This window comes from Lethenteron reissneri, chromosome 23, assembly GCF_015708825.2.
Source record: "Lethenteron reissneri isolate LAM-NWPU_2019-01 chromosome 23, ASM1570882v1, whole genome shotgun sequence".
Classification (NCBI taxonomy): Eukaryota; Metazoa; Chordata; class Hyperoartia; order Petromyzontiformes; family Petromyzontidae; genus Lethenteron; species Lethenteron reissneri.
In genome coordinates this window covers 10,513,471-10,529,364 of record NC_083801.1, presented here as the reverse complement: position 1 = coordinate 10,529,364, position 15,894 = coordinate 10,513,471, and the positions used below count along the sequence as shown (strand labels likewise).

The following is a 15,894-nucleotide window of genomic DNA, read 5'->3' as shown; positions in this document are numbered from 1 at the left end:
GTCAAGCCAGAATGATTCACGGCGACAGTATATTTTCCAAAAGTCGAATTGGAGAAACAAAGGTATGTATGGAAAATGAGAATGGCGAATACTGTCCATTAACAATTTCAACTTTGAGGATGACAGCCATTGGCAGCATCTGACGAGAATGAACTGCATCAAATAGTATAACTTAATAGAGCTGCAAAGCTCGGTTCAGGATAAATGTGAATAAAGCAAAGGTCATTTACAAATTCCCTTTATAATTGGAGATATTGGTCAGAGAGACACGACTGGAAATGACAGCAGAGTGTGTGGACCTAGGGCTGCTATTAGTTACATTGCGACAGCAAAAGGAACACGGATTCGAGCAGATATGCAGGTTAATCGTAAAAACTGTCACGAACAGTAAGCTTGGGCAGAAGGGATGCACGATGAAAAATAATGCAAGCATCCAAGGGGAGATTAAATTAATCTGCAGGTATGACAGATTTACACGGCAAAGAAGACATCTAATTAAAACTAAACCATTTGCTTTTGCCACGGATCCAGTTTGAATGGAATTGACACTTGCACTCCCATGGATGCCTGATCATACTTCAGTGCTCCAAATATTCCATGTTGGCACATTATGGAATGGAGTACAGAAAATGGTTTGGTAACCATCTCCTCGGCTGGTAACCCAATTTGTGGACTCGTTATCCTACTGTTTTTTTCAGGGTGTGTAAGTTTTCTATCATATGGAATAAACACTCGAAATGGGATTGTCTCAATAGCTACGTGACTTTACCGAAAGGACCAAAGAGTATGGATTCCTGCAGTCACGAAAGCTTCAAATTAAGATTGTCTCAATAGTCCTAACAGAATACTGCCGAGTTGTGATATTCAGCGATATTTAGCAGGATGATCTCTTGATCTAAATGCCCAGCAATGCAGAGTAATATCGTTCGTCCACCTGACATTATTTTGAAAATTATATTATCATTTGCTTTTTAACAAGCACCATTAACACTGTGAGTACAGATTTATCAAGGTGAGAAATGTAAAGGTTCAACTTGTTATTCATGTTTCCTGCGTAACCTAGCTTAAAGGTAATGAATCAACACAAAACTGCTCAGATGTAAATTATTTATTCCCCCCCCCCCTCCCCAAATAAACTGGTAAACGAAATTGTTAAAACACTGTACAATAATTCTAGTCAATAATACAGTGAATTAGACAAATGAGATGAGAAGACGGCTTCCTCTGGCTACCCATGTAAATGTGTGCTCAAAACTAACCACCAGCATCTGGCCACAGGTTCACAATTTTGGTTGCAATCTTGTCAGGTAAGCCCAGTTACAGAAGGCTCGACTCTGAACCGGAAACGTTGAATTAAAATCCTGCTCAAGGGTCAACGTAACGTGCCATCCCTCCTTGGTTAATCAAAACGGTACAGTCCTACTTTGTGAATCAACAGTGGTTGCCCTATAGAGACTATCTTCCACCATGAGAATGTCAAATTTATACCATTAACTCAGGGGTCAGCAACAGACACAAGCAGCGTCCCACGCTCTTTCCAGCACACAATTTGACTTGACTGTCATCCGATATGCAACAAGGAATACCCCTTATTACAGATTGACACAAAACAACCCACGCATAATTATGTTTTGCACATTTGTGTTAATTCTATCATACGATTACTATAAAGCACAAGCATAGTTATTTGCACAAGTCTCAACAAGTGCAATTCCTGTTGCAGAGATGGTCTTAAACAACATTCAAAACGGCACTCTAGCACACAAGACTTTGCAAAGTGTTAACACGCTCCGTTTAACCAACTTGGTCAACTGTTTGGGAAACGTTTAAAATGTCCTTTGGACATTTGACAGCACGAGCAGTCTCCAGACTCAAGTGTTTGTCACCACACCGGGCTGTGAAGTTCATTGACTGGACATGCTGAAGAAATGCTCCAAAATATTCACTCTCAATCCACAAAACTAATCACGAAGAAAAAGCATTATAAACAGTATGTTCATGAACAAAAAAAAAAAGGAATCTAAAATCCAACGCGGTGTTAAATATTGTGTATATATGATGAAGAAGAGCTTCATAGCTCATCGAATTCTTCCAGTCTAAATAAAGATTCTAAATAAAGATTCTGAACTAGCAGGCAAGTCACACGCCTGCTTGGGCTGAAGGTGAGTGAGCCCACAAACATGAAAAGGCAAGGTGTGCATTTTACAAAAGACCACTTTCCAGTAAAGGCAAATTACCTTCTTCCCACAAATACAAAACAGTGAACACTTCTTGTGACCATTTTCAACAGGCGATTTTTCCATTTCTTTTTTACACGAGAAACATCACAAGAGCACCTACGCAGCACAAAGCACTGTAGATGGATGTGCTGCTTCCTATGGTCAGAATGACATCAATATCCATGCATAAAGATGTTCCCTTGACGGGGCTACATGATTCACTCACAAGCGATATGAAGCAACTTGGAAGCGATTTCACATTGTGAAGGCATTACTGTAATGATATTTTTCTCAGTACGAATTTTGCCGGGTGTGCTGAGCAACCGAAACATTGCACAACTTCCTCAAAGCCACTTGAATTGCTTTTTAAAAATCTCAAGCTTAACCCACCAATCTCAGTGGTGGGGATCTTTTGATTATTGGCGAGACAAGGCCTTCTGGATTGGAACACTTTCACAATCCCAAATATCACCTCTACACCTACATCAGGCTATTAATGCAATTTGCTGCCGACGAGGCCACTGCAGGAATGTGCTACCTGTTCCTCTCCTCAATAGACAACCATAAGCTCTTAGAGTCACATGAACACACCATAATGAACCTGCTATACATAAACATTGGCGCATTCAAAAGCCACATTTTTGTTTGTGCATTTCTGCTTGCAGCGTGTATTGCCAATTTGTTTTCCAGTTTGTATTCCTTACGTGATGTGAAAAGAAAAATCGCATATTCATAATAAACAAATGTAACTTGAATGGAATGAGGGACTCAGCTATGCCAGGATGTGGTTTCATGTGCAATCGTGTCAGCGTCTCACCGAGTGCTTCGGCAGACATTAGAACAGAGATCAATTGCAGATGATATTTACGCGGCTTGCCAAGAAGGGTCGGTGAGATTCCCAGCCAGGATAGTTAACTCCAATGGAATGTATGCATTGCTAGGCGAGGTGGATTTAAAGTAGTTATCATTAGGGTATGAATGATAAACATTGAGAGCATGGTTGAAGAGGCTGGGATATGGTGAAATGGGCCATGGTTATGGTTCATAGAAAAATGCAACACAATAAAACCAACGAGTTGAATAGCTCTTATGTCATACACTTGTACCTTCACTGCATGTCCTGGGCTGACTGAGAAAAATTTGAAACTTCATTAATGCGAAAAAGAGTTTTAAAATGACTTTCAAGTGTGCCACCATAGTGCTTTGTTGACGTCACTGCAGCGACACTATAGAGTACAGCAGTCATACAACGGTGATATCACTCGACTGCTAAGCGAGCTCTGAAAGTCACTTGAAAACATGAATGAAGCATCAAACTAATTTCAGCAAAACCCAGCACACACACACACACCCAAAGTAGGTATCTACAAGATAAGAGCTACGTGTTTCTAGTTGGAATCGTCCTTTTGAAGGTCAGGCCGACAGCGATGCGGATTCTCACAGCAAGCAGCACCGCTCTCGCAGTCTCTGCAGCAGGCTCTTGTTCGGCTTCACTTTGCCGCTTTTGTCCTTCCCCTCGTCCATCTTCCTCTTCCGAACGTCCCGCATGAGATCAAAAAACACCTATGCAGGAAAAAAACCCCCACAAAGTTGAGCAAAAGAATGAAATAAAGTAATGCACATGAAGAAATGCCAAAAATAGGGTATGCAGGTCACTGCAGGCGAGATATGACTCGCCAGAGTTTTACTGTATGTATATTATTTGTGATAGTAAACTGGAGTACCACAAATTAATACTTAAAAAGACACACAAGAGAAGTCAGCAACCCCACTTCCTGCACAGCCACCCTCACATGCCAGCTCATAATCCTGAATGTTGAATCTTTCTCACACAATGACCTCCAATTATCCACCATCACACTCACTTGTACATTCACGAATGCCCTCATGCAACGGTCTGTGGTGCTCTTGTCACCGCCAAAGGCAGCGAGCGAATTGAACAACCAAACAAAACGGATATTTATTGGTTTGCGTGCTTCACCTTGTCGACGTTGGCACGGGTTTTAGCCGAGGTCTCGACGTAGCTAACCCGCCACTGCTCGGCGCGTGCCCGCGCCTCCTCGGACGACACCTGCCGTCGCTCCTCCAGGTCCGACTTGTTCCCCACGAGCAGGAACGGCACACTGTCGTCCTCCTTCACGCGCAAGATCTGCTCCCTGTGGCCGTGATTCAGGTGTGGTCTCTTGTTACAGGGTCTTCACATACAGTTGTGTTGATATGCATTAAAATGCCTAGTGGATACGTGCCTTTATGATGTGGACCAGTTTACTATAGAATGCCCTGATGATGGATCCATATGTTAAGTGTTCATTAAATTAAGCTCTGAAGGTAGACCAACTGGTTCCTACTTGACTCTGCTTAATGGAATCCACAGTAAAGCAGCCTGGTTTATTGATACTCCTATGCTCACCGGTTCACTCCAGTCACGCTCACACTATCGTTCAAATGCTTATGTATCCCTGGTGACTATACTTACAAACTTCATGCCCTAATGCCTCTGCCAATGTCAAGGACTTGTTCTACCAGTCCGAAAGCTGCCTTATAGCAATACTGTGTTCATATACTGTGCTGCGAGAAAATCACCATTCTCTCATTCCCATCGCATTGCTCCACTTTGGAACTCCCTCCTGTCATCTCTTCCCAAATTTCCTATAACCTTTTGATCACTAGCTGCTTTGTGTTATAAGCCTTCAGGCCTACAATCATCACATACATCCAAGTAACTTTCACGATTGCATCACTAAAGGGCCAACTGCTACACACGTCCGCTGGGCTAAAATTGCAAGCCAGCCGGTTGAGGTGAGGGAGTGAGGGAGTGGGGTGAGGGAGTGAGGGAGTGGGGTGAGGGGGGGGGTAGAAGGGGGGAATGCACACCTGAACTCAACGGTGGCGGCGAACGATTCGTGCTCACAGATGGAGAAGACGCACAAAAATCCCTCGCCGCTGCGGAAGTAGTTGTCTCGGATGGCGGCGTAGTCCTCCTGCCCGGCCGTGTCCAGGATGTCGATCTGCACCTCCTCACCATCAAGCACCACCTTCTTGCGGTAGCTGTCAGCCTTGGTGGGCTCGTAATCCTCCACAAACTTCAAGCCGGGGAGGAAGTGAGACAGAGCCAGAGTTGAGAGTTTTGCCCAAATTATCACGTTTCGGCAGATACATTAATGGAATTGGCCAAACGTCGCAATTACAAGAACCTGCTGAAAAACAGTCTTAAGAGTCGGTAAGCATTAGAGGATAACTTAAGAGCACTGTTAGTAACACCTCATGTGTGTACAAAAATCCGACAGCCTGTGCCACTCTGTAGAGCAGCACAGCATGACCACAAAGTAATAAAATAAATGAAAGAAATGAAAAGGCTCAATAGTGGTAATGTTCCCAAGGAGAAGTTAAAATCCCTGACATAAGGAAGACTGATGATACTCAAGTAATAGGCATGCTGGAATAAGTACATCCATTAAGCAGGTGAGCACTTTGGCTATATAGAGCAGCTTTCTTCAATGTTAGACATTTTACATAAAAAAATAATTTCATTTCTTTTTTATCTTAACTCGTATGTCCAAAAGGTAATGGCATAAAATTATCGTTCTCGAAAAGATATTTGGTGAGACTGCAAGAAAACAAACCTGCACATGTAAAGAACTTTAAATATAAAAACTACACTGCTATGTTGATTTGAAGCTTTTGTGACTGCAGGAATCCATACTCTTTGGTTCTTTCGGTAAAGTCACGTGACTTTACTAAAAGAACCAAAGAGTATACACTGCTATGTTTTAACACTTGAAATTCTTTTAATATTCAGTCCAAAATACGATTAGATTGTCATGTCAAGAAGACATACATTTAAAGAATGGGACAATTTTTTTTAACAACAGAAATGTACTTCCAAAAAGTGAGGCAAACCAATGACTACGGTGGCTGTAATGTGGCTCCGCTGCAAATGCGAATCATAAATCGGACCAACACCACCAAAGGCCTCACCTCGTCATACATGAACTGCAGGGTGAGCGCCGACTTGCCGACACCACCGCTCCCCACCATGATCACCTTGTGCAGGGCCGCATTCTGCCCCTTGGCTTTGTTTGCCGCCATTTGTTTTGTACGAATGAGATGCCTGTGAATTGTTGATAATCAAAAACAAAGAACAAATATTATTACTTAACTTTGTAACGCAAAGCTGACAAGGAGTTGAGCCTGCGATAGTGCGCGTAGCAGGATGGTCCAAGCCTCGTAGCGACGCGTGTAATCACCAGCAGCAGAACCCGGACGAGCGACCAATGTGGTTTACGGTGCAGTCGGTAGAAAATAGTGTCCCTCGCTCGTCAGGAAATCCCTGCCTGCCCCTTGAGCTGCCCGGAAACCAGGCGCTAGCGTTGTGCTTACAGAGGTCTCTTCAGCCCACTTCCAGCCCTATTGTTTTATTTTGCACTCGACTTCCTGTGCTGTTGGGAGAAACGATTTGAGAGCTGCAGAATGGGAGGGAGGATGGACTCGGGAAGGCGTGAGCGATCACGAGTGTTTAAAAAGTCCCGTTCATTTATGCTCGATATATCTTAGGCAGTATTTCACCTTTGCGTGAATCTGTTGCTTTTGTTTCAAACTCAATAACAGTCAGCACGCTGTGTATTACAAGAAAGCACCACACTTCAAGTATACAATGATAGTCATCTGCAGTCCTTGGCAGTTGAAGACATTACCTTAAAAGATGAGGAAATAAGTGATAATAAGTGTGTGCCGAGTAGTAAACTTAAAGTAGAGCAAATATTTCAAACAACAAGAAACAGACCTCCTCTTGCACGCTGAACCAAAACGCTGCGGCATTTGACTGCGGTTGCACTGAACAGCGGACAGGTTGGGTTGTGTGCTTTTGTAAACCTGTACTCAACGTGACATGTGCTGTTTGTGAGAAGGGACTTTTCCAGCACCGCGAAACAATTTTACTTTCTGAATTTTTTTTCCGAGAAACATAAACATCCGCTTAAGAAATATATTTTCGACAAAGATGTTTTTTTTCCTTCAACTCGCGCAACCTGTAGCCAGGCATGCGAAACAGCACAGTGACCTCTCAGACTTTTCCGCCCATTTTACATTTGACCATAACTCAATCCCTTCAGGACAGCTCCACTTTTGCCTTTCCTTCCCGAATCCATTATTTAGTTAAGACTCGGTTAATTATGTTGAAATGGACATATTTGAAAATCTTAGATAATAACGCTCTATTGTACACATCCTCGTTTTCGTTTACATGGCCCCCCATACCTCCTTTCACACCCAAGAATCAGATTTTCCATCGTGAAAACGTTAAACCTTGGCACGAGTGCCGAATCGTGGTTCAAATGCAATGTGACGCCATGAATACAAATGGCTGGATATCTACCCCCCCCCCCCCCCACAACTAAGAATATCACCAAGGAGTAGAGTAATAGGGAATGGCGTTTTGACTACAATAGTAATGCTTTTTTTCCTCTGTTAATACATTTTCAGCATTCCGTCGTCGACAAATTCTCAATGAATGTAGCAGACATGCGGCCTCTCAGAGAAGACGAAGTCGAGAGGTGCGCAGGCCACTGTGTGGATGCGCTCACGTAAACTCACCCCTTTAAATTGAAGATAATTGATAGTGAATTATGCTTTTTGCAGAGGCTTGTTTGGATTTTTATATGGACCTGGCCGGGTACGGGAAGGGTACGGGAAGGGTACGGGAAGGGTACGGGTACGGCTGGGTACGGCCGGGTACGGGTACCCGTTTGCGACCCTGGTGCGGCCGGGTACGGGTAAGGAATCAAAACCCTTTTGAGACCCCTGTTATAGAGCCATTATTACAACTATATTCCATTGGCCTCAACAGACAATGAAAACCAAGCAGGTATACGTTTATAGTATAAATGTTGCAGATCATCATGTTTACCTTCACTTTAGAGGGCTCCCTGCATTCACGCAATGACTCACCTAATCTATGCTAACTGGGGCTCAAATTCAGGGGGTTAGGGCCTAACCGTAGGTTGAAATTTAACCAGAGAATCGTGGAGAAAACTTTACACGTGACTGCATTAACTGGTGAGCATCAGATGTGCATGATGTGCTATGAATGGCAGCAAACGCTGTCGACTAGACAATGGTTCCTAACCTTTCTGGACCTGTGCATCACACCAATCCTCAAAAACCTTTGAGGACCACCATGCACCAGACACATTTTTCTAAATTAAAATGACCAAAAAAGCTGTAAAATAGTAAATATTTATGGAAATGATTATAATCCCAACAGTTGTGCAATGAGCAGTACAACAAATGGTGTTTTGTGAAAAAAATCGTAGTGTATGCAACTGTTCGAGCTACAACTTTTCACGGCCTTGCAGACCACCGGTGCTTCGTGAAACACTCACTGATTGGGAAGCCATGCACCTCCGATTTGCACGGTTAGCTACGTACGGTGCGAAAAAAGTTCAACATACATACATACATGCACTACGCGCCAAACTATTTGCACTCCCCGCCTCCCCAGCAGCATGCACATTATTTCTACATTTCTTTTTACCATTTCATTTGTAAGGGTAATAATTATCATTTACTTTTTTCGGCAAAGTTACATTTAACCTCCACATTTTTTTCAGACGGACCATAAAATGGGAGAGTGTGTTTGCTAAATTCTATAACGAAGAAACCGGAGTAACAAGCAAAAACCATTGAGGTGGGGAAAACGCTTAAAAATCCACAAATGGGTCCACAACAAATGTACGGCATTGCTATATGTTGCCCACCTCACAGCTCAGCTGGTCTGGTAGTCTCAAAAATCTCTATGATCCACCAACGCTTGCCTATAAAGTGCTGGATTACGGGTGTGCTCGACTATAAATTTGCCTCCATCTAACTTAAATGTGGACTAAGTTAACTGATGGCTGACATAAAATGTTTCTTCTGCTGTCATTATTGAAAGAGTATCATTTAGTCGGTGATCACAAACCTGGCGAAAAGAAAATTACTTGTAATGTTGGCTTGGAGCCAGCACCATTTGGGTGTTAAGCCCTGAGGCTACGTGACATCACCATGAATCACACTGCGGAATTCCCCACCCCCATGTGAGGTCATTGTGTTGACATGTGCTCCTGAGCAACCAACGCTTCCGTTGCTTGTTTCAGTTCTCACTCCACCCTGTTCTACTTCTTCCGCACATTCGGACTAAGTCTCCAATTGTGAGCAGATAACAAGGATTCTTTATGACAACGCACCTAAGCAGTGTTTTGGAGCATTTCTGACAGCAGCCTTGTTGACATTGGTATGTTTTTATATAGGGTTATAAAGGTCAACCTGAGTCTATCACACTTAGGAGAAATAACGTGTGTAAATAATGTGTAAAAAAAATAATTAACAGCTTTCAAAATGTATACATAGCCTTCATGGTAAGGTGGGAACATTCTTCCCACCAGCTACACAGGACTGTTCTCTCATATTGCCATTCTTAAAAGCAAACAGGCAATCCATGTGCACACAAACATTGGTCACTGCAAATAACAATAGCAGCATAATTTACACCTGGAAAGGTGCTTGTAATTTCCCTTGAGGTCATATAAAAAAACATCTAGAGACTTGGAACATAAAAACCCCCGGCTACAATCACACATTTACCATAGTCACAGCAGAAAACCTTGCTGTCGTGTGTTATTTCCAATACGTTTCAGTTTCTCTCGATGTGAGCTTTGTGACCAAAGGCAGACTGGAGAAATTACCATCTCAAACGCCCCGCTACCAGCTTCCAACCACAACATGTCCACAAACTAAGAAAGGATTGGGGACCTTTCAGGAATTCAAAAAGTCAAAATCGAATTTCTCTTTGGCACCTAAATTCAACTCCCGGCCACGGAAAACACATCAGTAAATCGATCCTGTGTCCTTGCCAGCCGTCACTCCATCAACCCACACTGACCAGCGTGGTGACGTATAGCCAACCTCATACATGTCCACCCCAAAGGATTCAAATAAATGAGGCCCACGCCATCTTCAATACCCTTGGGGGGGGAAACCCGCCCAATAAAGTGAGGCAGAAACCACCAGAAACCGAGAGAGACACACGAAACTGAGGGAGCCCCAAGAATCTGACGCACAGAAACCTTTAACTGTCACGTAGGCAAGAGCGAGCACACTGGGAAAAAAAACGGGGGAAGGGGGGGGGGTTACTAAAAAAGTTTGCGTAGCAGCAATACGCGAATGTAAACCATTTCGTGAACACGGCCTTATTAAATGGAACAATAATAACCTTGGACAAACGTTACGCGTTTCCACATTTTTCTCTAAGTAAAGACGCAACTTTTGGGAGCCGACCTTCACATAAGACCTGGATCATCGGCCAGCAGCCGGTGCGATTGCAATAAACAGGGCTTTGTTTATTACTTTCAGATGCACAAAAGAAATTGAAGAGCGAATGGACGGTCGCGAAACATTCAAAATTGTGAAAAACCCCGAGTCTCAAGGGTAATCCTTGAGACTTGACACGTGTTCAATCCCCATAATCGACACGGCGTGATGAGGCCGAGCAGTGGCTTGATAAATGGCCGTAGTACACACTGTACAAGTCGTCTTTTACCTGTCAACCCGCTCTCTGCCAGGAATGTGGAGTGCAGAAAAGTGTGCCGTCTTTTTGTGTGTGTGTGCGTGTAGTTCGGAGGCTGGGAGGGGGGAGCAATCCAGGTGTCCAGCAGGTCCGGGCACGCCAAGCTCCGAGCCCCATAGCGCAGCTACCATCAACCACCGCCACTACCAAAGGGACCCACCCGCCTACACAGAGCGTCCGTCTCGCAGTGCAATTCCCACCCTTGGCTAAGGCAAAGCAACAAGGACGGGCTTGCATATCGCAGTTTTTTCAACAGTGCATCACAAGCCTGCGTCTCCCTGCTCAAACGAGCACGTAGCGGACACGCAACGCGTTCTTTTTTGGCGACCCTGAGCCAGTCAGAGGTGGACATTCCGCAGTCCTCCATAGGTCAACTCCTACTGCTGATTTTTCCCAAAGAGTGTCGCATATACTGGTCTGTATTCGACTCTGAATGGATATTGCATTGTGCAGACTCGTGCTGTTGTATTAATTTATTCATTCATTCGCTATTCTTTAATATTATTCCAAGCTGATCGTCCCATTATTCCATGAGGAAGGTACTTCAAAATATATTTCTCTACGCACGTCAATTCTGTGCCTCTTCTTCAGTCAAATCCACTATCCTCAATATCTCGTTCCACCGCACGCTTCAATCTGACCCTTGGTCTCTGTAAACTCCATAATCGTTCTAATTTATTTCGATTGTCTCTTCACAGCACATGCCTAAATCATCTTAAGTCTGACGTGCCTTATCTTCTCGAGAATATATTTTTAGTAACCCCCTTTTTAAAGCTCCAATGTATTTGTGTCTGCCTCATGTGCTATTCATGAATCAAAAACTGTTGGTTTAATGGCATATTCTCGAGTACATTTATTATTGCAGCATGCAAGGAAATCACTCGTGAAAATAAAGCTTTAATGGAAGTGCAATCAAACAAGGTCTCCTCATGCATCACTTGCAACGAAGACACTGTGGTTGCAAGCGTGTGAATCTTGGGCCTGCTGCATACAGCTTTGTCCAGATACAGAAACCCATGGGATCAAACTTCTGCAGGGAAATATGTAACTCATGCAACGAGGAGGATAAGACCAAAACACCAAATATAGTTAGTTGGAGGTTTCAAGTTGAATTTTTGTTTTTAACCAGCCGAGACCTCACGAGACCAGGATGGGTCTCGTTCATGCAATGCGCCCAATGCAATCACACTTCGGAAGCTAAGCAGCGTTGAGTCATGATCGTGCTTTAATAAGTGACCACCAACCACAAAAAAAATTGCAGACGTGGGCAGTTAAGAGGGAAGTGCAGAAATCCATTGTTCTGCACTTGCCTCACCTTCAAACCACAATGACCTGCGCGGTGAAGTGTGGTGAAATATCTCTCATCCAGCAGTGGAGTTACACACGGGCTGTAGTCTACACTGGTAGCCCTGCTTGTTGTGAAGAGGCAGCGTCGTCGGCTGGGCTATGTGGTTCGTTGCGTCAAATTGCACAGATGCAGTATCCTCCTTAACCGGGCAAGAACCAAGCCAAGTCCGTAAATCATTACACACAGACACACGCCCGTACACGCGCAAACATCCCTGCATTTAAAGCACAGGTACATTACTGTACACACATGAATGTGCACACACACAACACGTGTACACACTGGCCTGTGCTCTGCACACATGTCCTATGCAGTATATGACTTAATTGCTGTATTTAAATGTCGCTGTTTTGCTCTTGTCATTCGGACCCAAGTCACTCCTGCAAATGCCATTAATCCTGGTCTCTTGAGTGATCACCTGGTTAAATAACAAAAAACTTGGAATTTCATATACACGAAATGACATGACATTATGGACGTAAATACTCGATATACATATCGCAACTATGTTCAGCGAGAGCTGTTTGCGAGTATCTATTAATGTTGTATTTGCATTGAACACGTGGCGAGAACCACCGGCACAATCGTACACGTGACAATGTACACGATACATGCTGCTGTGTATGCATCATAACATACATAAAGCGTCAAATACACAAACATGCTTGTGTACGCACGTACACAATACACGACTTTCACAGGCACATATGTAGTACTCAATACAGTACATCTACACAAGTATACATTCAGTACTCTACTCTAAAAGTACACAGTACACATACTCTGCAAACCCACTAATACTATATACACAATCTGCAACACACACACAAAACACTGACACATTTACAGATGTACAGAATCCATACAAGCTACAAACACTATACGGTACAGTATGGACTTTAACACTATACACTTACACGTTTACACAGCTTATTCGTGCACACATCCCACACAAGGAGACACTTGACATTTTGGTGACCAATGCCACTCTTGCAAATGAAATTATCCTGGGTCTCTTGAGATCTCTCTCACCTGGTTTAAACCAGTCGCTATTCGCCACTAAGTGGCGGTGACGTCCCCACGGCTCTCGTGCCAGGCTAGGTGCACCTCGAGGCTGTCACGTGAACCGCGGCAGGGTTTCGTTTGGGGCATGTCACGGAACAGATGACCGGCAGATGACGCATTGTAATACACACGCACTTCAACGTACACAACTACTATCCATGTACACACACACACCACATCCGTGCACACACACAAGCAGACACCCCGTATAAATTCACCATGTCAACTCACAAACACACCACACACGGCACACCACACACACGACACACACCACACGCACCACACACACGACACACACATGCCAAACCACACACGACACACCACACACACATGACACACCACACACGACACACCACCCACACATGACACACCACCACACACACATGACACACCACACACGACACACCACACACACATGACACACCACACACGACGCACCACACACACGACACACACATGACACGCACCACCACACACGACACACACATGACACGCACCACCACACACACGACACACCACACACACACGACGCACCACACACACGACACACACCACACATGCCACTCCCTAACGCCTCCCCCCGCCACTCGCCCCACCGTCTCGCCGCGTTTCTTCTCGCCGCCGACGGAGACGTGGGGTGGGGGGGGGATAAGAAAGAGGAGGCGGTCTGGACCGACACGGGCTCCGGGGGCTCGCTGTCAGTAAACAGCAACACGCGCCGCTTACCGCCTCCTCCTCCTCCTTCAGCAGCAGCAGTAGCAGCAGCAGTAGCGGCTCGGCTCCACGACGTGACGGGGGTTCAGCGGGCGCCGTGCTTCATCATCGCGGGCGAAGGCGGCGAGACAAGACGCAACCACCACAGCAAGCGGCCGCTTTGTGTCTCGACAACGGCGGGGTTTGACGTCATCCGCTCAAACACGCGCCGTGACGTCACGCGACGAGCCGCGCGAGGTGTGACGTCACGGCGAAAGTGTGACTGGGGAGTGACGTCCGCCGTTTAAGTGACGTCATAGTGAAACGGAGACGTTTTCAGGACAGGTGTGTTTAACGCTTTGGTTTTTTTTCGGTAAAGTCACGTAGGATGCAACGCTTCCGTCTTCAGGTGGCACCGTCACAGCAAAATTACTGTAGCACTTGATTTAATTTACTTTAATTTTATTTTTTACCTACGTGACTTTACCGAAGAAAAAAAACACAAAGAGTATGGACCCTTGCAGTCACGAAAACTTCAAATCTAGAACAGGTGTGCTTTGTGTATTTGAGGAATATCGATGGAGCTGTAAAGCTTTTTTTTCACGGATGTCCAGTAGTTACAACAAATACAAAAAACACGATAGGCGTGCAAAGTATGGGAAAGTTAAACAAATCACTTTAACAAAAAAAAAATATCTTCAAAATAAATAAAGAGCTTAATCCGTATGTCTCAAACACCTCGAGGGTACTTCCCGACAAGGGAGAAAGGTGACATTTGGTACATAGGCAGCTTTTAGAACCCAAACAACAGGGACAATCTGAAAAATTCGAGACTTTTTCATTTTAAGACCCCCAAATCTCGATTTTAAGTGCCCCATAAACATATTTGTGCGTGTCATTCAGAAACCGTTGAAAATATAAGATTGCGGTTTTTTTTAAATTTTAAATAGAGCGGTACTCATTTGAGGCCTGAGTCGACCTAGGGGAGGCCCAGCACCGGTTCAGAGGTGACGTCACCGCGACGTTCCAGCCACCGTAATTACACGCAAGCACAACCATCGCCACCTACCGGCACACGAATGCCCACATTCAGGCTGGTGCCGATCCAATAAATAATACTGGTAGGAACCTCCTAGTTACACCAGCCCACAGGGGATTATTGTGTCCGTCCGTACGTCGTGATTCCAAAAATGGAAGGGGTGGGGCTGGGTGGGGAGGGAGGGGCTGGGTGGGGAGGGGCTGGGTGGGGAGGGGCTGGGTGGGGAGGGTGGGGAGGGCCTGGGTGGGGGGTGGAAGGGGTGGGGCTGGGTGGGAGGGGTGGGACTGGGTGGGGAGAGGCTGGTCACCCCGTGGTGCCCTTATAAAACTCAACGTTTAACCTACTCACGCCGGCTTGTGCCCGCCCTCACAGTCGGGCATATTTGCGGAATACACCACGCCGCCGTTGACCCTGGCCATTGACCGAGCAACCCAACGTTCCTACCAGCTCCCTCCGCAGGAATGTGTTTACTGCCTACCTGTTCAACCCCTCGCCGTATTACAGACCAATTCAGACCGAATTGGTCACACCGTGCCCTTATAAATATCAACGTTCATCCGACAGTCCCATCACAAGGGAGAAGCACAAACTAATGGACAAAATGAAACGGCTGCACGTAGTATGGACCCGAACACTCAATAAGAATACCGGTACACCGTATGGGTTGACAGGTATGCTATCGTTGATTGTGCCAGGTAAAGCCCACCCTCCCCTCCCCACCCAGCCTTCCCTCCCCACCCAGCCCCTCCCTGCACGACGGACGGACACAATAATCCCCTGTGGGCTGGTGTAACCAGGAGGTTCCTACCAGTAATAGTTTCAGTGTCACCAACAAACAAGTTCCGTGTTGAACTTTGCGAGCGAATTGACGTCGCTGGCACCACGTGCTGTTGTTTTGCGTGCCCCTAGCACGTGACGCCTGTCCCCG

General features: G+C 45.2%; 1 protein-coding gene across 2 annotated transcripts; it reads right to left on the bottom strand.

The window, feature by feature from the left end:
• Nucleotides 1–222: 222 nt before the first annotated feature.
• On the bottom strand, nucleotides 223–14,151 carry LOC133345956 (ras-related protein Ral-A-like). Of its 2 annotated transcripts, none has more exons than XM_061557110.1 (5): nucleotides 13,961–14,151; nucleotides 6,198–6,330; nucleotides 5,094–5,302; nucleotides 4,201–4,375; nucleotides 223–3,782 (listed from the first exon to the last, which is right to left on the bottom strand). In XM_061557110.1, exons 2-5 carry the CDS (start codon nucleotides 6,306–6,308, stop codon nucleotides 3,657–3,659), a joined length of 621 nt encoding a protein of 206 aa, XP_061413094.1. In that variant the 5' UTR covers nucleotides 6,309–6,330; nucleotides 13,961–14,151; the 3' UTR covers nucleotides 223–3,656. The 2 variants fall into 2 exon arrangements, with proteins under 2 accessions (XP_061413094.1, XP_061413093.1); XM_061557109.1 differs by lacking the exon at nucleotides 13,961–14,151 and adding an exon at nucleotides 7,003–7,108.
• Nucleotides 14,152–15,894: the final 1,743 nt, after the last annotated feature.